General features: G+C 41.3%; 1 protein-coding gene across 24 annotated transcripts in view; it reads left to right on the top strand.

Moving 5' to 3' along the window:
- The window catches only part of LOC139751182 (tyrosine-protein kinase Src64B-like), a 230,376-nt gene that overhangs the window by 122,445 nt on the left and 83,988 nt on the right, over positions 1 to 23,943 (top strand). For 6 of the 24 annotated variants that reach the window (XM_071666317.1, XM_071666324.1, XM_071666318.1 and 3 more), the window contains exons 2-4: positions 8,291 to 8,369; positions 21,722 to 21,814; positions 23,559 to 23,702. In XM_071666317.1, coding sequence (XP_071522418.1) covers positions 21,742 to 21,814; positions 23,559 to 23,702 — 217 coding nt within the window. In that variant the 5' untranslated portion in view covers positions 8,291 to 8,369; positions 21,722 to 21,741. Of the gene's footprint in view, positions 1 to 8,290; positions 8,370 to 21,721; positions 21,815 to 23,254; positions 23,354 to 23,558; positions 23,703 to 23,943 lie in introns of all 24 variants that reach the window. The other 18 variants (XM_071666331.1, XM_071666330.1, XM_071666321.1 and 15 more) reach the window with 8 other exon arrangements.

The following is a 23,943-nucleotide window of genomic DNA, read 5'->3' as shown; positions in this document are numbered from 1 at the left end:
GGATCATGCATGCAAGAGGGTGTTGGGTTATAATGGAGGTCGGTTGGCCAGTTCTGACCCTAAGGTTGCTGTGTGTTTATGACACTGGCCTCTCTACTCACATTAAACTTCACATTCCTCTTTATTTTTCTGACTTCAAGCATCTTCGTGTTAGACACTAGCCACTTGTTTCTTACGTGGAGTATCATGTGCTTCTGTTGTGACAGGCCTCAAGGCTTGGCCTGAACCGCGAGATAATGTCCGAGTCAATAGAGGGCCCTTCCCTTTGCCACATTGACCCAGACTCTCTACTCTGGCCACAGAACTTATCATGGCCACACTAGCCTTAGCCACATTAAGCTGTACTGCCCTGGCTCGACTGGGCCTCACACTTCCCCTGCACACTACCAGTTTGCTTCACGAGAGTAAAACGATTTGAGGATTGTATCACTTGCCTGCTGGTATGTACGTGGGCCAGGCAGCAGTGATGCCTGACTACAGTAGGCCCACCTGATGCCATCACCTGTGGTGGGGGTTGGCAGGGTGACCCTTGCTCGTCAGTGGCAGGCTGGGCTTGTACGCCTTGGTATATTCCTTGATGTGTCTCTCTCTACCTAATAATAATAATGTTTTCACAGTGGCTGGGACGAAACTGCTTCGTAGTGGACAGTGCAAGTAGGACTTGGCTGGGTGTGGGTGTAGTGTGTAGCTGCAGTACAGCGACCAGGGATGTTTGGTGTCAGGAGGTGATCACCCGTGGTGAGGCTGGCGCTGTACCTCTTTTCCAGAGCGTCTGATGAGATGCAGCTGATAGTTGGAGAGTCGGGAAGACCAGTGGGTTGACGTTCTCCTAACGGGCGATGGAGAAGGGACCAGGATTAACCTGGCATGCCCTCATCTGCACCGTATCCAGTATTCTCCGCTGTGTGATGAGGAAGGAGATAGACCAGTCAGCAGAAGAGAGGAGAACGTGGATCGAGAAGAATGAAGGTTTTATACGTGTTCTTGAATACATACGCAGAGATGTCTGGTGTCCTGAGTCAATGAAGAATGTGGCGTGTACTTGATAGCTGGGGGATGTTGCTGGAATGTTCCTTCCCCAGGTAAGCTGGGGATGTTGCTGAAATGTTCCTTCCCCAGGTAAGCTGGGGATGTTGCTGGAATGTTCCTTCCCCAGGTAAGCTGGGGATGTTGCTGAAATGTTCCTTCCCCAGGTAAGCTGGGGATGTTGCTGGAATGTTCCTTCCCCAGGTAAGCTGGGGATGTTGCTGAAATGTTCCTTCCCCAGGTAAGCTGGGGATGTTGCTGAAATGTTCCTCCCAGTTTAGTTGATTGCCCAAAGTGGCACCGAGAAGCTTGGTGGCCTGAAGCACCGGGGGTAGGAGCATGGGAGCAAGTGGGACGAATGGGACATGGTTGGAAGCAAGGTTCACTGGGGTAACTAGGATCATGGTGACGTGGTTGTTGGGTTGTTGAGACTGTTCATAAAATCCAGGAGGGCGATGCGATGGTTAGAGCTGTTGTCAACGGTGATACCAACGGTAGAATCGTCGACGTACTTCCATACAACCGTTGCATCCGTCATGGCATCATTCATACGTACGAGTAATCACAAGAGACGCATCTGCTGACCGGAAGCTGGAGGTGGTCCTTCGGAAGCGCACAACCTGTTGACGCTCACTGAGAGAGCCTGCCACCCAGGACTGTGTGGACGACTTTATGTACAGCGGCGTGGAAGATGTGGTGAAGTGAACGACGAAGTTGAGAACCACAAAGATATATTTCTCACAAGCTTCAGTTTGATAAAGTTCGGGAAAGTAAAGAGGCGATGGCTCTGGTGGTTACTGAACACCTTCATTATTATCATAGTGCTGAGTCTGGACAGATGGTGCAGGCAGGGTCTCTGGAAACCCAGTTGGATTGTTAGACTTGCTCAGCGTGAGCAGGGGATGTGGGTAGTGGCAGTTGGTGGTCACTCACTGTGGGCTTGGTGACTTAGGTCAACGTTGGGGAAACAGGTGAGGTCTTCCAGGAGGCGGAGCATTTGAACTGCTGGAAAGCTCTGCTGCTGGTGAACCTTGGTAGCTCGGGGGAGCCGTCTGTACGTGTTGCCTTCGAGGGAGAGAGAGAGAGAGAGAGAGAGAGAGAGAGAGAGAGAGAGAGAGGAGTGTATATATCGACCCTTATCTTCCTGCAGTGAGGGAGTGGGTGGGGAGACTATATACTCACCCTTTTCATGCCAGGCCGGACAAGGGACAGGTCACGAGCCGTGTTTGTACTGTTGTATGGCCGACGTAACATGGCAAACACTTTGGTGTCGCCCCGCTCGTCGTCAGCAACCACAATCTAAGCTACAACCTGATCTTTGGTTGTCACTGGAAAGTCTCCGTCACATACTCAGGATCTGTGTACACTTGTTTCTCAGCAGTGAAGTAAAGTGGCAGCCTGACTGGCTCTGCCTGTCACCTTCCTGTTGTGTCACACATCCAGCCATGTTGATCAAGGACGACGTACGACCTCACGTCACGTGCCCAGTGTCACTCTCGTCTCACTGATCGTGCACCATCACTGGTAGGAAGATACTTCTACAGTTTTAGCTGTTCAAGGGAAGAAGGAAGCCTCATAGCAGCTAGTCCTCGAGTGGCCGGTCTCCACACAGAAACTGTAGGAAGTATCAGGCAACACGTGCCACGCCACGAGTCCAAACCTGGCGAGGGTTGGGTCACGCTTGGACAGCACACGGGAACAATGGTTGTTGTTGTTGTTGTTGTTGTTGTTGTTTAGTTTCAGAAGAGTTCTTCCTTTAGAATCTTTCAGTCTTCAGTTATAAACGTCATTTCTGTGGTGTTTTGAGTGTTGCTCCTTGTGTGTTGGCCGGTGCCAGGTGTCTCCTGCTGCTTGTGTTGTTTATTTCTTGTGTGTTGAGAGATGGCTTCTCACATGGGACGGGAGCCTCTCATGATTCTCTTGTGTTTGAGTTCATTTTATCTTCCCCTTACTGACTGTATCTTCAGGAGATTCTGTTTTCTTCGTTATGCTGACTATAATCTGAGCTTTTCATCAGTAACTTCCACTGCCTCTGATACGTTGTCTTCCATTCCCTATATATCGCTCCATTGTTTACTGCTGCCTCCACCCCGCTCCAGGTGACTGTGGTGGTGGCCATAACTGGTCCTCACTCATTACCCAGGTGACTACTGCTAAAAGTTTTCGTAAAACTAAAATGTTAGAACATAGCTTAACTGTATTATTATTATTATTATTATTATTATTATTATTATTATTATTATTATTATTATTAAAGCCTTTCCCCCGCGTCCCTTCCCTGGCAGGTGAGTCCACTGGGAGGGGAAGATGGATCCTTCGCTGCCACTCGCTCCTCACATCTTTCCTACTTCTGTAGATTCAGTCATGTGCAGCGACTCCTTTATCTTGTCTCTTATAAGATGAAAATGTTGGATAGAGTTTGGTATACTGGGACTTTCTTGGTTTAGTTTAGTCTTGGGTGAGTAGTGAGGTAAGCATGTAGCTTAGTGCATTACTCACACTGGTGGTGGAGTGGTGAGGATGTGGGAAGTGAGGCTACCTCCTTGTACAGTGGGTGGACTGGTAGTAGGGCGGGGCGGGGCGGGCAGCAAGTAGTGAGGGCGGACCCCGTGTCCAGCCCTATCTGTGGTCAGGACCAGCTTCACCCCGCCTTTATTGATGGCTTGCTGCTCCCTGCAGGGCCGATACCCGCCCTCCTCCCTCACGCCTTACTTGTAATCCTTCTGTGGCTTGTAGCATACCTCCCATTGTAGTCCTGGACCTCTGACATTCATGGCCTCTGTGTCGGTCCACAGTGTTACTTTTTTCAGTGGAGTTTTGTGGTATTGCAGTAGCTTGGGGTACTTCGTAACTCGCTGCCCGAGGAGTTGAAACACAATGTTAGTCCCTGGTGCAGGAGCATTATATAGTTGATCCAGGATATTGACACGCTAGTGTACGTCCTTGTATGGAGTACTTATAACACTGGATGGCTCCTCCTTTAGGTTCCTTCGTGACAGTTGAACGGAAACATTCATCGCTACATGTCATGCTAGAGAAGGGGAGTGTTCTCTCTCCTCCAGCTACCATCTTGTTGCGCAGATTCCTGTTTACGGAGAGTTTGAATGCCTCGTCTGGACCCATTTCCTCGAGCATGGTGTATCTTACGATCTACATTCTGACACGGTCACCTGAATGTCCTCATCCTTCAGTGTACCCAACTCGCTGATCAATTTGTGTCTCCAGATTTTTTGTTCGTGTCTCCCAGTTTTTGACTTCTGGTATCTACTTGACCTGGTCTTTCTCGAGGTTAGGTCACCTAACGTTACTTTTATCTGCTCTTTCTTGAAGCCAGGTTTATCGTTCAAGTATGTCCTGAGAGCGGTGGTGAAGAACATTTCATTTCCTTTCTCAGCCACTCGAATGATCTGAACCAAATGGTTGACAGTTCGTACACCGCTACCATTTTGTTGTACGGTGCCGGAAATATTTCTCCTGTAAAAGAAAGTCTGTGGCACTAACAGTAGCTGACTTCTTTGCTTGGATGATCTTGTAACCGTGTCTCAGGCGAGACGGCTGTTTGTGGTAAGTCCAGGTGCCCACCATCCGGATCTGTTGGTACACGCATGTTAACAAGAATCGTGAGTCTCTTCACATTAGAGACACTTTGGAGGGACTCATTCCCTCTGGTCAGTCTTCTGTCTTCATAAAGCTGACTCGTGGTGTTTGCTGAAAGTCACACTTGGGGACAGAGTCACACTAGTGGCCAAGTCCAGTGCCAAACCCCAGCGTTGACCACAGGACCCACAGGAAGTTGGCTTCCTGTTAAAGCGTTCCACTTTGCAGGGGAAACAGCTGGAAATTTTTAAATGTATATGGAAACTGTATCTGTAGAGAGGGGTAGCTTGTTCCTTTCCACCCCAATCAACCACGTCTCTCTGGCCCAGGTGACAAGGACATTGTCTCCACCAGGTAAATGTGAATCTTTTTGATCATCGCCTTTTTCTTCACTTTCTCAAGTTTCTGGAGTTTAACAAAATGTCCCTCATGCGGGTGTTGTACCTGTGTGGCCATAATACCGAGTGTGGCTCTCTCTGGACCATAATGATTGCCATCAAGTGTGAACCTGTGACAGATAACTCGGTTCCTGTGTTTCTCGAAGTTAACAGTCAAGTCCTCTTGTGCCTGACTGCCTGGAGTTTAGGAACTGTAACCTGTGCTAATCGGACTAACGTGTTACCGCTCTCAACCCATCAGCACCATTGATGCCCAGCCATTGCCTGGAAAGATTGTAAATCCTCTCTCATCATACGTGACATTTGCATTACCCGTACGGTAGGAGACTTTGAAATTTCCGTCAGGCTCATCCCAGAGGGTCTTCATCCCTTGTTAGGATCCTGCTCGAAAATTAAGTGGGTAACTGGCAACATCTCATGGTCAGTTGTGTATACCCTCCAGGGTTGGAGGCCAGCGTTGTCATGGCCACGCCTTGGCACGTGCCAGTGACGTACATCCCAGGCCAGACAGGCTAGACTTGTATGTCAGCTTGTAACACGTTCTGTCAGAATTGAAGTTCCTCAGATCACTGTTGCTTCTTAAGATACGAGACGCTTTTATATTGCAAACTACTGCCTTAACAATCTGTAGATTCATAATGAAAGCAGTGCAGCCAACGCTGGTTGTATCGGTTTATGAAGCCCAAATATATGTTTGGTTTATTGCCAGATATACATGTGATGATAACGTCCCTGGGATCTATAGTGTAGATTGTTTGACTTCTGTCTAAACTTGCTGTTAAAGGCATGGGAACCTGGTCGGTAGGATAATTGTGCATGTGATCATGGATGTGTATATGAAGGGTAAAAGTTAAGGTATGTGTTACAATTAATTGTGTAGTTGTGTCATAAGGGACAACCAACGTGTCAACCACGTGAGCGCTAACCCAACGTTGGTGTCGGTCAGGGCAGAAATGAACTAGCACAAGCGTCGGCTACGTAAGAGCTAACTTAGCGTAGGTCTCAGCCACATCAGAGCTAACCTAGCACAAGAGCTGACCAAGCACAAAGCATGAGCCTCAGAGCTAACCTAGCGCAAGGTCAGCCCGAAAGAGCTGACCTAACGCAGGTGGCAGGTAACGACAGCAGTGTACTAATCCCATGGTAGTTTGATGATGGTGGTGCAGAGAGGCCATGAAAGTGTTATGGTGATGGTGGTGGTGTAGTGAGGCCATGGGAGTGAGGGCAGGACCTGGCCGTGTGGGATGAGGGATGACTGACGTCTTCCCGTCCATCCCTCTGAAGGTTCCTGCTGCCCTCCTCCCTCTCTTGTTTCTTCCTGGTCTCTCTTCCTGTCCCTATATCTCCATCTTCCCACCACCTGCCATTCTCATCCTCCGCCTCTACTTACTCCAACTTATCCCATCCCACCCCCCCCCCCCCCCCCGGACACAGCCTATTTCCGTGTCAGTATCGTCCCATGCTACTGTCCCTCTGGCTGGACACTGCTTCTTTATTCACACTGACTGACCCTCCCTCTCTCCATTGCCCCTTTCACTTGACGTATCCCTTGTTATACTTCTAACATATGGCCTTTTAACTTTTTTCCCCTTTCACTGTACCCTGCCCTATGCCTTCAGTCTGTGGTACTGCGAAAGTCCTTCATGGTGAGGAACATTTCCTGCGTCACACATCTATTCCTCCCTTGTGATGTACCCTTCTATTTCTTCATGTGCTGAAGGAGTAACTTTACATGTGGTTGACTTAGGGTTTTGTTTACGAGTGATACTGTTTTTTTTTCATGAGTTACTCTACGTATGGTTGATGGCATTTAGTTTACCAGTTTTTATTGGCTTAGTGGTGTGAACCTACTCCTCATATGGTTGACTTAGTTTCAAGTTTTCTAACTTCTACTGGTAAGTTAACTTGTGTGTTGGTGACCTAGTGTTTAGTTCACCAATTTGTGCAAGCTTAGTCGGGTGGAGTTAGTGTGGGTTGTTCTGGCATTTGGTTTACAAGAGTTTCCTCCTGTGAGATTGGATAGTCTTGCTTGCATTGCAGTTTCTTTCATATTTGATGGTGTTTTGTTGTATTTTAGTAGGTGTTCGTAATAGTTAGTCTGGATGTTAGTGAGGAACGACAGTACTGTATGTATAAGTTTTGGTTGTTATTGTAGTTTGAGAGACAGTACTTGTAATTTTGGTTTATAGTATTGTGCAGTTCCTGGACGTTGGTTGTTGGTGATGAAGTACAGTACCAGTAAGTTTAGTTTTGTTGGTGTTAAAGTATATGATCTGGTGACGCAGAAGTACAGTACTGTGCGTGTAACTTTGGTTGTTTTTGATGCAGTGCAAGTAAGGTTGGATGTTGGTGATGAAGTATGGTACATGGAAGTGTCAGAGTACAATGATGTTTCCCCTGGTAATTGAAACAGGGAATTTGATTTTATTGGATTATTTTATTTTCAACACGTGGCATTGGGCTAACCTTTTGATTACAGCGGCAAGATCATTAAGCACAGTGGTGGAGGTTTTGGGTCTGATAGCTTGACCAAAGGCCATTCTTTTAGTTGTACTGTCATGTTCATGTCGTACAGTTGTGCTTATGGATCCTACCATTGTACTGAAGGGGTTAATGTTTAAATGTCTACCATAAATGGGATGTTAGGACAAAAGCTTTTTCTTGTGGGTAGTACAAGTGCTTTGAAGAGAGTGCATCATCAGCAGTCTTACTAATGGTGTTAGAAACTATATAGAATCTAGGCTAACATGATCTTGAGATATGTGTAAGTTTTTTCTTGTGTTCACTTTGTGGGAGGGGCAGCAGGGTTTGCTCTGTTGTGCTTGCTTCTTGGGAGAGGCGTTGGTTGCTGTTGGAAGAGGGTAGCAGTTAGTTTGTGCGTGCTTCTTGGGAGGGGTAATTATTGTAGTTTTGTATTGATATCTTGGGTGGGGCAGTACAGGTTGTACCTCTTTAATCTGGCAACAATGGGACCTGGCCATTGCCGGACCACGGAAAATTCCGGAAAACAGGAGTTTACCCTTAAGCCATTAACAGTTGACGACCTGATCACATAATGCTCATACAAAGTCTTTACAGAAGTTCCTTATTTAATTTTTTAAGTAACTCCACCTTTTCAAGCATTGATAATGATTTATGCTTGCGCTAGTTAGGACTAGCACCATTTCTACACCTCATGGTCTCTTGGATAACAGAAAAATTTTAGATGGTAAGGTCTTATCAGGAAATAGTAGAGAAGTAAATAACGTTTTGTTTTCCGGTTGTTGCAGGTAAGATGACCTGACCCAGGGAAGATGGGCCGGCTCCTGCTGCTGGAGGTAATGTGCTTCTTCAGTAACTCTGTTCCTAGTAAGTCTCTAGCTTTGTAACGTTATTACTCACCACTGTATATAGCAAGTATTTCTTACTTTTGAAGATGTCCCTTTGTCCTGCACCACACAGAATTGCCACATTAATGAGTCAGTGAAAGCTTGTAAGTGCAAATATTTGATAAACCATAGGTTTGCATTTTGGTCTCTCATTATTACCAACCAAGAGAAGTAGGTAATGTGTAAGGCTTAGAGAACATGTGAACCTGTAATGGCTTGGTGTACATTAGTTAATTTTATGTGAATGGTGGAATACATTGGGACATTGTTTTTCACATGTTTTAGTATTGTTATCGTATAACCCTGGAATCCCCCCCTTTTCAGTAATCCAGGGGTTCTTGCAGCTCTAAGGCTGTCACTGTCAGTGGCAGGAACAGGATGGACTTGTTTAAAGTTTAAAGATAAAAGTTGTCTGATGGGACTGTACTCTGATTTTTCTTCTATTGAAGATACACTCATACCTTATCTCTCTCTCTCTCTCTCTCTCTCTCTCTCTCTCTCTCTCTCTCTCTCTCTCTCTCTCTCTCTCCAGTTAGATATGATTGATTTCATACATGGAGGATCATGGATCCTTAGAGCTTAATTGAAACCAGTTTTTGCTTTTACCGTATTAATGGTTGAGGGTGTAAGAAAAAAGAGAAATATAGATTTTAAACAACCATTACCAGTGGAATATGATGAAAATTCCAGAGACTTGATTGAAAACAATGGAAAAGTAAGGAGGGATGGAAATGACAATTTCTTTAGCCTCAAAAGTGTAATTAGAAAGGAACTAACAGACCTCCCAGAAGCAGGTAGACTAGTTTAGATTAGCACAAGTAGAAATATTTTCCATCACAGTGAAATGTGTAGAGTTAAACATGTACATGGAGAAAGTAATAAGATCAGCAGATTACAAGATTGTAAGTGCTAGACTAAGCATAGGCTATGATTATAGTATTATTGGCACTTAGGCCAATCTGGAGATGTTAATCATGTGAATTGTAAAGTTTATGGGTAGAGCATTTGGACACAAACTAGAACACTTCTATCCTAGATTGTGGGTAGAGCATTTTAGGGATAGGCCTAAACACACCCTGCAAGAAATGACACAATGGCTTATTGTTAATAACAAGATACCTGAAGTTCTAAGATTGTGTCCTTTCCTTGCATTTAGTCAGTAAAATTACCATATGAAAGAAATAGCAGTCACCAGAGATACCACACAAAGATGAAACCAAGCTTAACCAAATTATGGGTATAGACATTACATACCACCATTAAAAGAAGAAGTCAACGATGGTATGACTCATTATTGACGAGAATACAAACATATCTGACAACAAGATGAAATGAGAACTGTATACAGAAAGGAATGCAACTTTATTTGTTCACATACATGAACAAAGCGCTTTAAAAAATGTGAAAACAGAGATTGGATCATTTAAGATGGGTGATGAATATGAAAATAACTCCATGGAAGTATACAGGATGTTCGTTTAACAGAATCTGTTGGTTCTTAGCTCAAAATGGATTAACAAATTGGAAGAACTGTTTAGCCAATATGATGGAAATGCACTCATACATATTGAAATATTATATAATGCAAGCAATTATTCAGCTCAGAGAAGGTTCAGCTCCAGGACCATATGGAATTACATCCGTATTCCTCAAAAAGACAAAAACAGCAGTAGCAGAACTGATGATGTTATTAAGGTAAAGTCTAGGTAAGAGCAAAATTGCATACATAACACCAATACAGAAAGTAGGACATAAGCTATATTGATACCTAAGCAATACAGTTCAGTTAGCTTAAGTCTGCAAGTAACACAAGTCTCTGAAAGGATGAGAAAAAGACATACATTAAACCATTTAATTGAGAATAGCTACATAAACAAAGGCCAACATGGATTCATGGCAGGCAAAAGTATGCAAACCCGGTGATTAACTCTTTACAATGTTATGAAAGTTTAATCCAAGGAAAAAATTGGATACTGTTTTTCTCGATTGCAAGAGCACATGACAAAGTAGCCGAAGGATTTTTCTAGAGAGAGTAGTTAAACAAAACAGTAAGGACAAAATAGGAAGATGGATTAAAGTTTCTGACAGAGTGTTTAAAGTAGATTAGCAAACAGAATCATGTCTGAGTAGGGAGATTCCCTATCTGGGTTACCACAGGAAATTGTATTGGCCTCAATATTCTTTATGATAATGATATCAGACTTTGACTGCAAATGATGACACCATAGTAAGCAAAATGAATCAGAAACTGATCAAATGGTGATTCAAAAAGACAGACAATTTAAAGATGGGCAGAAGTGAACTTGATGGTATTTAATGAAGATAGATTTAAGCAAATATCTATGGAACAAGGAAGGATACATTAGTGATACCTTATAAAGGCCCATTAGGGAAAATGATAGAAATTGGGTCAAATGTAAAAGATTTGGGTATTAGAGAGAAATACAAAATAACCCAAACAATATGTCAGGTATTGATTGACCTGTGCAAGTTAGTGTTCAGCTCAAAGAACAGAAAGAGAATTAGATGATGATATATTCAGCTGAAGAGGATGCAAGAGAATCATGACTAGGTTGTTATGGAATACCAGCTATATTCTTAAAGACAAAGGTAACAGTTGCAAAACCTTTGATGATATTATTGAGACAGCATTGACCAGGCTAGCATAGTTGATGGATATACATAAGATGGCATATGTTACACTTATTCACCAAGGATGATGTAGGCTAGACCCCAAACAATACAGGCTTGTATGCTTAACATTCCACATGATAAAATGTATGAGAGAGTGATTAAAAGTACTATTTAGGACACTTCTTAAAGAAATATCTTCATTAATGAAGGCCAGCATGGATTTGTACCAGGCAAAAGTACACAGACTCAACTGTTAGTTCACTAATGATGTCTGTGAGGCTTTGTTGCAAGGAAGGATAATGGATGCTGTTTTCTTGGCTTTTTTAAATATTTGACAATGCACTACAGAGTTTTGTTGGAGAAACTGCCAAAACAATATTCATATTATGGGCAAAATAAAGAAGTGGTGTAGAAATTTTTTTATGTGATAGAAAATTCATAGTGGTAGCAAATAGAACTGTGTTTGAAGATGGTCTGTCAGGAAAACCACAAGAAACAGTGTCAGTCTGAATTTAATTTGTGTTAATGATTTCTGATACTGATAAGAAAAAATGTGTTCAAGTGCTCTGCAGATGATGTGAGTAAATAAAGTGACTAGAACTAAGACAGGTATAGAGATACTATAGAAAAATTTAAACAAAAGTATCGAATGGGCAGAAGAATACTTGATGGAATTTGGCAAAGAAACATTTGAGCACATAAGTCATAGGACAGTTACTAGTTTCTCGACTTCTCCATCCTAAAGGCCAACTGGAAAAGACATAGAATACTGCTGTATTGCTTAGTCACCAGTCAAACCTGTAAATAAGCAACCTGGAGAGAATTCAGAAACATTTATTGAATAATTTTGTTGGAACAGAATACATGATTTATCATGAGAGGATGAAAGAGCTTAATCTTTAAAGACTAAAGAGGAGGAGGCAAAGATACATGATAATTTATGCATGGTAGCTGATAGAAGGCATCTAGAAGAACATTACTGATATAAAAGCTTATCCAGTCATAAGATACAGAGTCATCAGGTCATGAACATTTTAAAAAGGTATCAGACAAGGATATATTTGAATCTGGCAAAGAAGTTGGAAACACTTCAATGTGATACAGTACCAGAAAAAATGAGAAACATCAGAGGGACATCCACAGAAATGTTCAGAAGAAAGCTTAATGAATGGATGATGTTGATCCCTGATAAATGTTGGATCGACAATTGTGGAATTGCGTGGTGGCTAAGAGTAACTGTGTTATTCAACAGGCAAAACATTGGTGAGCGCCACACACTAGCCTTGCCATCATAACAAGGTACAATGTCCACAAAATTCTTTGTCTGTCCCATATATTTTCAGAGGCAATGTCACACACATTTTAGTATTATGTCGTCTCTCCTTTGGCTTTGATAATCGTTTACAGACATCTAGGCATGGAATTGGCAAGGTTCCTGAAGTATTTTGTATACATGTTTTGGGTTCATAGGGTCTAGTTCTCCTGAGTTAGGTGAGGCACTGATGAGGTGGTTCCAGCAGTTCCCAATTGGGTTAAGGTCTGGGGACTACCCATGCCCCTCATGGATTGAATGTTTTTCTATGATAACCAATCCTTCACCTTTTTAGCCTTTTTGCAGAGGGTAATATCCTGCATAAAGTGATTATCCCTATGAACATCATAAAAAGGAAGCATATTGTTCCCCAACACCTTAATGTAATGCTCTCCATCCATTGTATTGTGTTTAGGTAAGAAATACAACCTTGCCCTCCCCATCACACCAATAAAGCAACCCCAGATTATTGCACCATCTTGGTGTTTCACAGTCTTCGCTTACCGGCTGGCACTCTTTGACCTCCTCACCCTCCTGTGCCTCAACTGCACACACTTGAGCAATCATCAGAAAACATCACCTTATTCCACTGTTACTCACTTCAGTCTTTGCATTTCTTTTTATTTTTTTTATATTTGTGTTTTATTTTCTTTGTAATTTGGGATTTGGCAGCTGACTTGCAGAAGGGAATGTGTAGGTATTTTTTACAGGTGTTGTGAATGGTTCTTGGAGAGATATTTTCTAGAGGTTTTGGATGATTTTTCTTGAGTTTGGCAGCTGAAATGCAGGGTTGCTTCAGCACCATCTTGGCTTAGGAGGTTATATGTAGATAAAGAAGTCTTCCTTGGAGAACCAGATCTAGTTATTGGTGGTGAGATGACGTTGTCAGTGAGGCCATGAGCACTGGCAGGAGCTGCCTTGAGTGTGTGTTCTGAGTGACCATTGCGCATAGAAATCTTGTATGTACCCACATTTTCTTGCTTACTGGTGAGAATTTGGGCTTCCTCCTCCTTAGAAAGATAAGAGCCAACCATTGAAGCACAGGTGGATTAAATACAGTGCCAGGAATCAGAATTCCCAAAATTAAGTGACAGTAGGAAGAGTAAAGAAAAAACATCCTCCCCTAAACATAGCTTGAGTCACACTGAGGTAGATAGCTGGTGCTCTCATTGTTAGAAACATTTTCTGAGCGACTACATGTACTATGACTTCTTGAGTTCAGTGGCTGCACTGCAGAGGTGCTTCAAAACTGCTCATCTTAAGAGGGTATCTGTAGATATAGAAGTCTTCCTTGGGCAACCAGAGATAGGTTTTGATGGTGGGATGACATTGTCTGGGAGGCCTGGAGCACTGGCAAGCAGTCACCTGATCATGCATTCTGAGCTCCAGTGCACCTAGAAATCTCATGTGTATCAACATTTTCTTGTGTCCAGGTGAGAATTTGCACATTCTAAGAAAGGTAAGAGCTAACCATCTTGAAGCACAGATGGAAGAAATACAGTGCCCAGAAGCAAAATTACCAAAATGAAGTTGCAGCCAGGAAGAGTAAAGAAAGAACATCCTTCCCTATAGATAGCCTGAGACACTCACCATTAGAAAAACTAGTTTCATCATCCAGATGTACAATGATTTCACACTGAGAATGTCATATCCCTATACCCACAATAAACTTTAGCTGTGTGTTGACTTTGAAAATATATAGAAAACGAACATTTTTTTGCGTCTCTCTCTCTCTCTCTCTCTCTCTCTCTCTCTCTCTCTCTCTCTCTCTCTCTCTCTCTCTTGCAGCCAAATGCAGAAGGAGTCTAGTAATGCACTTGCTTACATGTTTACATATATTCTCACACAGGCAGAAGTATAGAGCAGTGCTCACTGGACTCAGTGAAGCTTGCCTAAGATTTTGGGAGGGCCATCTATGCAGCAGGCCTGTTATATTTGTACAAGTGATGGAGTGAGAGAGTATGAAGGTGCTTCTGAATTATATAAATAGAGGATGTTAAGTCTGCTTGTACAATTTCTAATGTGTTCAGTGATTAGTGGAAGTGGGAAGACAGATTTTCAAGTCAAATGACCAGAGTGTTGCCACTTTCAGCAAAACATTTTAAATTACTGAGCATTTAAAAGAATATCCAAGCAACAAAGATTGTGAATGGCTGACATAGGAGGGGGGGGGGGATGACCAAGAACTGATGTGAACACATGTCACTTTAAGTAAGAATTTAGGTTATAAAATAGTTACAACAGGATGACTGGTAACTCTTATTCAAAAGATATTCTTGTGATGAATCTTATTTGTGTACCAGCTAATTATATCACTGTTACTATTCTAGGGAAGCACTTGAGACTGGTAGACTGACTGAACCAATAGAATAAGAGGAAAATAAAAGAAAATACAATAATTGATCCAAGTCAGTCCAGACAGCACTGACTAAAGGTGTTTATTTTTCCTCATCTTTTGAATTTATTATTAATCCGAAATTGGTTTAGAAAAAGAAGAATTGCAAATTAAGGTCCACGGAAAGAAAGCAAGAGTAAGGTATAAGACATGTAACACCAGAGAACAAAACTTTGGACATGTTCCTTGAAATGAAAAATCAGGATCAGAAATGAACAGAATAAGAGATGCAAGAAAAGAAACTCAGAATTAGATTTAAAGATCATGAGAATTAGATTTAAAGATCATGAGAGGTGTCATGATGTGAGAGAGGAATTAAGGGAACTGAAAATTAAAATGAATGATCAAGAGATCAGATTGGCATCAGTAGAGGAGGTTGATCAATCATGTAACCAAAGGAATGAAATGAAGGTAGGATGATGAAAGATCAGGAGAAGTCAGAGGAGGCTGTTATTGATGTCTTAGGAGTTGTTGGACAAGAGGAAATGCCCATAACACATTACAGAAAGTATTGAAAATGGGATGGAGGGAAGTGCAGTTTTTGGGGCTGGGCAATAAACTCAGAGTGTGTTGATTGATGTGGTAGGACTGGAACCTACAAATTTCAAAACAGGTGCCCAGGACATTGAGTGAAGCTGTTGTAGAATAGTATGTATTGTTTGAGATATAACACTTTGCAAAATTTATGGCCTGGCAGATGAAAATTTAGAAGTGCAGATCATACAGGATCAGAGTTTATTAAGAAACAAAAGGGAGATTACAGAGGAAACCAAAGGTATAAACACTGATGAACCAAAACTGGGTAGACTTAGCTGCAAGGTAGGTGGCAAATAAATTTGAAGGATTAGTACAGATGTACATATTTCATCATTTTTTGACTGAATGAAGAACATACTCCTGATAAACAGGAAAGAAAGCAGAAATGGTTCTGTATTGGTTACTGCAGGCAATAGAATCTCAGATGCAGTCTCTGTGATAAACAGAAGAATGTTTGATGTTGATAATCAACAATTGAATGGACAACCAATGATGGCTATGGTTGGTTTGCCAGGGTGTACTAGACAGGCAAAGAAACTTAAAGTGGAATTCAGAAAAGTAGTAAAAAGTGGAGTTCAGCAGAGTAATCATGCACAATAGACGAAGGGAAGAGAGGTAAAGAGAATGCAAGGAATACAGTTTGAAGGCAATTAACAGAAAACACCAAATGAAGCAAGAGAGACCACCCCCATCATTGCTTCAGATAGGTCAGGAATATTAGAAAATAGAGATGTTAGACTGAAAGCATTGTATATAAATGTTTATGAATTAGCATTACATGATAATGAGTTGGAATTTATGGATCGTATAGAGGAAAAACACCTGATAATGTTGGAGTTTTGGAAAAAAGCAAACTAATGAGATAAGATCTTACCTTTTATGTGCAGAGGGATCCATGGTTGTAAGGAGGGAAAGAGAGGACGAAGGGGAAGAAAAAATTGCTCTCCTAATAAAAAATCCCTTTAAGTTTCAGGAAACAGTCTTAGGTGGCCTATATCGAGAAGGATAACTGTTTGAAAGAAGTGCACAGTGGGGTTGATTATATATAATCCTCAAAAGAATTTTAACAATTCATTACAGATATACAGTGACAACAACGAAAGAGCTATAATGATGGTATATGAAGCAGTAGAGCAAGCATTCTTAGATCTAAGAAGCTGAAGTATTGATAATGAGGGATTTCAGTAAGGAAGAGATTGACTGGCAAAATTTTGGATTCTTATGGTGAGAAGGAATCATAGACACAAGTTCTCAGAGTTTGTACAGGAAAATGTCCTCTACCACCATGTTACTAAACATACTGGGATGAATAAGGCTGATTCACCCTCATAGCTAGATCTTAGCTTCACACATACTAGCATAGGTATTGAAAATATCATAAATGATACTCCTGAAAAAAATTATTTTGTAATATTGAGTTTGATTATATGATAAATGAGGAAGTTAAAAGAGCTGAGTTGAGACAGGACTTGAGTAATAGAATCATGGAAACTGCACAAAACATAATTTCTAAAGTAACATAGATTGTGAAATAGAGTTCAATTGCCAGGAACCAGGGTATTGTGTTAAAAGGTTCTGTGAAATTTACAGTGAAGTGGGAACATGTATATCTCTTGCTTCAAAATACTGAGGGAAGCTTAAGGAAGAGGGAGGAATGGTTTAAAGATGTCAAAGAGTGAGGGAGCTTTGAGGTGTGCAGTGGTGGAGCTATACATGATGCTTCAGCCAGCCAGCTCATGCAAGGTACAAGTATGCAAGGAATGAGTATAGCAGGATTAGAAAGGAAGAAAGAAATTAAAGGATGGATGACCAAAGATTGACCAAGAGGATATATGTGTCGGAGGTGGAGGGAACGAGGAGAAGAGGGAGACCAAATTGGAGGTGGAAAGATGGAGTGAAAAAGATTTTGTGTGATCGGGGCCTGAACATGCAGGAGGGTGAAAGGAGGGCAAGGAATAGGGTGAGTTGGAGCGATGTGGTATACCGGGGTTGACGTGCTGTCAGTGGATTGAATCAAGGCATGTGAAGCGTCTGGGGTAAACCATGGAAAGCTGTGTAGGTATGTATATTTGCGTGTGTGGACGTATGTATATACATGTGTATGGGGGGGGGGTTGGGCCATTTCTTTCGTCTGTTTCCTTGCGCTACCTCGCAAACGCGGGAGACAGCGACAAAGTATAATAAATGAATAAATAAATATATATATATATATTATTATTTTTATTATATTTTATTATACTTTGTCGCTGTCTCCCGCGTTTGCGAGGTAGCGCAAGGAAACAGACGAAAGAAATGGCCCAACCCCACCCCATACACATGTATATACATACGTCCACACACGCAAATATACATACCTACACAGCTTTCCATGGTTTACCCCAGACGCTTCACATGCCTTGATTCAATCCACTGACAGCACGTCAACCCCGATATACCACATCGCTCCAATTCACTCTATTCCTTGCCCTCCTTTCACCCTCCTGCATGTTCAGGCCCCGATCACACAAAATCTTTTTCACTCCATCTTTCCACCTCCAATTTGGTCTCCCTCTTCTCCTCGTTCCCTCCACCTCCGACACATATATCCTCTTGGTCAATCTTTCCTCACTCATTCTCTCCATGTGCCCAAACCACTTCAAAACACCCTCTTCTGCTCTCTCAACCACGCTCTTTTTATTTCCACACATCTCTCTTACCCTTACGTTACTCACTCGATCAAACCACCTCACACCACACATTGTCCTCAAACATCTCATTTCCAGCACATCCATCCTCCTGCGCACAACTCTATCCATAGCCCACGCCTCGCAACCATACAACATTGTTGGAACCACTATTCCTTCAAACATACCCATTTTTGCTTTCCGAGATAATGTTCTCGACTTCCACACATTCTTCAAGGCCCCCAGAATTTTCGCCCCCTCCCCCACCCTATGATCCACTTCCGCTTCCATGGTTCCATCTGCTGCCAGATCCACTCCCAGATATCTAAAACACTTCACTTCCTCCAGTTTTTCTCCATTCAAACTCACCTCCCAATTGACTTGACCCTCAACCCTACTGTACCTAATAACCTTGCTCTTATTCACATTTACTCTTAACTTTCTTCTTCCACACACTTTACCAAACTCAGTCACCAGCTTCTGCAGTTTCTCACATGAATCAGCCACCAGCGCTGTATCATCAGCGAACAACAACTGACTCACTTCCCAAGCTCTCTCATCCCCAACAGACTTCATACTTGCCCCTCTTTCCAAAACTCTTGCATTTACCTCCCTAACAACCCCATCCATAAACAAATTAAACAACCATGGAGACATCACACACCCCTGCCGCAAACCTACATTCACTGAGAACCAATCACTTTCCTCTCTTCCTACACGTACACATGCCTTACATCCTCGATAAAAACTTTTCACTGCTTCTAACAACTTTCCTCCCACACCATATATTCTTAATACCTTCCACAGAGCATCTCTATCAACTCTATCATATGCCTTCTCCAGATCCATAAATGCTACATACAAATCCATTTGCTTTTCTAAGTATTTCTCACATACATTCTTCAAAGCAAACACCTGATCCACACATCCTCTACCACTTCTGAAACCACACTGCTCTTCCCCAATCTGATGCTCTGTACATGCCTTCACCCTCTCAATCAATACCCTCCCATATAATTTACCAGGAATACTCAACAAACTTATACCTCTGTAATTTGAGCCTTTGTACAATGGCACTATGCACGCATTCCGCCAATCCTCAGGCACCTCACCATGAGTCATACATACATTAAATAACCTTACCAACCAGTCAACAATACAGTCACCCCCTTTTTTAATAAATTCCACTGCAATACCATCCAAACCTGCTGCCTTGCCGGCTTTCATCTTCCGCAAAGCTTTCATTACCTCTTCTCTGTTTACCAAATCATTTTCCCTAACCCTCTCACTTTGCACACCACCTCGACCAAAACACCCTATATCTGCCACTCTATCATCAAACACATTCAACAAACCTTCAAAATACTCACTCCATCTCCTTCTCACATCACCACTACTTGTTATCACCTCCCCATTTGCGCCTTTCACTGAAGTTCCCATTTGCTCCCTTGTCTTACGCACTTTATTTACCTCCTTCCAGAACATCTTTTTATTCTCCCTAAAATTTAATGATACTCTCTCACCCCAACTCTCATTTGCCCTTTTTTTCACCTCTTGCACCTTTCTCTTGACCTCCTGTCTCTTTCTTTTATACATCTCCCACTCAATTGCATTTTTTCCCTGCAAAAATCGTCCAAATGCCTCTCTCTTCTCTTTCACTAATACTCTTACTTCATCCCACCACTCACTACCCTTTCTAATCAACCCACCTCCCACTCTTCTCATGCCACAAGCATCTTTTGCGCAATCCATCACTGATTCCCTAAATACATCCCATTCCTCCCCCACTCCCCTTACTTCCATTGTTCTCACCTTTTTCCATTCTGTACTCAGTCTCTCTCTCTCTCTCTCTCTCTCTCTCTCTCTCTCTCTCTCTCTCTCTCTCTCTCTCTCTCTCTCTCTATATATATATATATATATATATATATATATATCTTCGTCTCTTTTAAACTATTCGCCATTTCCTGCATGAGCGAGGTAGCGTTAGGAACAGAGGACTGGGCCTTTTTTGGAATATCCTCACCCGGCCCTCTCTGTTCCTTCTTTTGGAAAATTAAAAAAAAAAGAGGGGAGGATTTCCAACCCCCCGCTCCCTCCCCTTTTAGTCGCCTTCTACGACACGCAGGGAATATGTGGGAAGTATTCTTAATCCCCTATCCCCAAACGCGGGAGACAGCGACAAAGTATAAAAAAAAAAATATATATATATATATATATATATGTATATATATATATATATATATATATATATATATATATATATATATATATATATATATACATATATATATATATATATATATATATATATATATATATATATATATATATATATTTTTTTTTTTTTTTTTTTTTCCCCCAAAAGAGGGAACAGAGAATTGCGCCAGGTGAGGGTATTCCCTCAGGGGCCCAGTCCTCTGTTCTTAACGCTACCTCGCTAATGCGGGAAATGGCAAATAGTTTGAAAGATATATATATATATATATATATATATATATATATATATATATATTTTTTTTTTTTTTTTTTTTTTTTTTTTATACTATTCACCATTTCCCGCGTTAGCGAGGTAGTGTTAAGAACAGAGGACTGGGCTTCTGAGGGAATATCCTCACCTGGCCCCCTTCACTGTTCCTTCTTTTGGAAATTGAAAAAAAAAAGAGGGGAGGATTTCCAGCCCCCCGCTCCCTCCCCTTTTAGTCGCCTTCTATGACACGCAGGGAATACGTGGGAAGTATTCTTTCTCCCCTATCCCCAGGGATATATATATATATATATATATATATATATATATATATATATATATATTTTTCATGCTTTATTGTGCCAGGAACAGTCAAAGAATGGCCACATCCACTCATCCACTCTCTACCTATCATGTGTAATGCACCAAAGCCACAGTTCCCTGTCCACAAACATTTCCCACAGAACTTTCCATGATTTACACTGGATGCTTCAGATGCCTTGGTTCAGTCTATTGACAGCATGTTGACCTCAGTTTACCACATCATTCCAGTTCACTCTATCCCTTGCACACCTTTCACCCTCTTGCATGTTCAGGCACCAATTGCTCAAAATCTTTTTAACTCCATCCTTTCAGCTCTGATTTGATATCCCCATTCTCCTTGTCCTTCCACTTCTGACACATTTATCTTCTTTGTCAACCTTTTCTTACTTATTCTCTCCATGTGTCCAACCATTTCAGCACACCCTCTTCTGCTTTTTCAATCGCACTCTTCATATAAGCCAGATTCCCAATTTATCGACCAACCTTTAGGTTAAGATAAACACCTGGATTGACTGGGGACCAACTGTTGCTACTGGGATTTGAGCCTATATGCTCAATTCCATGAATATATGACTGTGTTGATGACATTACTGATGAGATGATTTTGTCTTCCTTTAATGCATCCACCCACCTACTGCCTTTTGATCCTCTCCACTCCCCATCCTTCCTCTACAAATCCTTCCTTATTTCCCTCTTCCTTTCCCACATTCCCTTTCTTCAGCCTCCCTTCATCCATTATCCCTTTTCATTTTCTAATGTCATTCTTATGCACCTTCCCCTCTTTATGCATTTCACCTCCTTTCCTTCATACCAACCTCCTCCCCTCCTTCTTTCTCCACAACTCGCATTCCTTTTCCCAGCCGTGCTGTGGTCACTTTGTATTCTCTCTACTTCCTCACCGTAGTTGTACTGATGTTGTTCACTTATGATTTTTTTTTAATATTTAATCATGTGATGATAGTATGCTCTCATAATATGTAATATGTATTTTTTTGTTTTACAGGTGCATGAACAAATTTGAAGATGGGTCAGAACTTATGCTGCCCAAAAAAGGGGCAACAGCCCCAGAACCACCATGGACAGTTTTCCGATATAGGTAAGTTAAGAAGTAAATGCTTTCAATGACTTCTTAATTTAGTATTTTATTAACTTTATAGTGATTTAACGTCAGTGAGTCTTTTAAAAATGCTCCACCATGAAGGCATTGTATGATATCATCCATTCATTGTTCATCTGGATCCACCTCATCAGCATTTATCTCAAGTTGTAATTGAAGGAAATTTAGTGAAACTGTGAAGAAAAGTACTAGAATTATGAGAAGCTTTATTAATTCTATTATTCTGGAGACAAGCATTAAAACTGATGACTATGACCTTAAGGTACTTTATGATAAGTTTTATTTATTATGATAGCTATTACTATGTAAGCTTTCAGTACTATGTGTCTCCATTACTTACCCAGTTTGTACAAATCCAGTATATGTTGGGATATATGTGGACTGAAAAACTAAGTGAAGGCTATGCAAGACAGCTATATCTCCAGTAGCATTCATCTGCCATATATTTTGAGAAGTGGCTCAGGCTATGTTCAGTTTTGTATCTTTTGCTGTAATTTAGAATGTAATGAAAGAAAAAGTGGACTGGAGAAAATTGAAGAAAAAGTGAAATCATTTACTGAATTTGGAAAATCTTGATAGAGACAGAAGACAGTGCAGAAAAATAAAGCTCTGGAAAAGAAGTGGAATTGTGGACAGACATAGGAGACTTTAAAGGAAAAAAAGACAGAAACTAAGGCAGATCCCTTAAAACATTTACACATTCACAACAGATATGCTAGCAGAACTAGAAGGCAAGATAAAGTGAAAATATTGTGAAGCATGGGCAGAAGCTGTAACGTAAGTGAGAGAAGAAACAGAGGAAGGGCCAGTAAAGTAAGTAGAAGTTGTAGGACCAGGAGCAGGGAAAAAGTGGTCACTAACAGCATTAATAGTAACAATATTTAATGTATGACTCTGCAGCAACATACGTTTATATCATTGTATTTATAACAGAGGTACATTTATAAAGCTTGATATAAGAAATTACACAATACTGACAAGAAATGTTGCTGGTGATGCTTTTAGTGGCTTTGAAAAAATTTTTGGCTCTTGTTTCCAAAGGAAAGTTTTAAAAGTTATATTTTCCGTGAAACACCTTTGTTCCTAATTTGTCATTGCTTGTCTGCGTGTCTACATGTTTTTGACTTTATAGTCGCACTCCAAAAATATCCTGTAATGCAGTGGATATGAAATCATGCTGTAAACTTGTACACTAAAAGTATTGAATTGTTCAGTATCTCATGCACAGTTCTGTTGAGTAGGTAATGAGATTTAGTTGTAAATATTGCTTTTAATGAAAAATATGGTTACAAAAGTGTATGTATTTTGCTAAACATCATCCAGATTATATTTTGAGTGTTGTGTAGAGGAACTGTTGAAAGATGAATTGTAATCCAGTGCACATACTGTACTGTATTTAACAGACATGCCCCTTCCCAGAATCCTTGGAAATACCGACGCAGAACCAAACATCAGGCTCAGTACCATCACCATCTTGCCAAGCCAACAGAATCTGCAATCATTCCAACAATGATGAAGGTTTTTGACTGTTATTAACTTGTGCTTTGACAGAAGCTTAACTGCTTGTGTTGCAGAACATCTCTTATTCAGCAGGTATTCCTGGTAAACAATCAAGGTTTAACTTCGATACTGGTGCATTTGCAAGCAAGCAGAATATTCATCCCTCTTCAAGCTAAGGTGCTTCTCTGCTTCATATTATGCAGAACTCTTAATGTGTTCACAGGTAAAGCGGATGGCAACACCTCCATGACACCTCCCCATGGTGGTGGAGGAAATCCACGGTATTATCCAGACCCGTCGAGAGGCAGACCTGCTTATAACTCCCAACAACATGGAGTTGATGTCATCCGCTCAAATTCAGGACAAGGTGGGTTATTACAGTCACATATTGACTGAGAAACAGTACAGTATTTAATCTCGGTGCTGGGTAATATTAATACACAGAGAAGTATTCATGTCTCGTGACACTTGACATTTTGTGTCTGCACATGCCATAGAGCTGCATGAATAGTAAATGGTGCATTTACTGTTTACTGTGTAAGAGTGGTCAGACTTTTCACCTGTTAAGAATCGGAAGAAAAATGTATGACTTGTGGCATCACATTTAG

The sequence above is a fragment of the Panulirus ornatus genome, chromosome 11 (genome assembly GCF_036320965.1).
Source record: "Panulirus ornatus isolate Po-2019 chromosome 11, ASM3632096v1, whole genome shotgun sequence".
In the NCBI taxonomy this organism is placed as follows: domain Eukaryota; kingdom Metazoa; phylum Arthropoda; class Malacostraca; order Decapoda; family Palinuridae; genus Panulirus; species Panulirus ornatus.
This window is presented reverse-complemented; position numbering and strand designations above follow the sequence as displayed.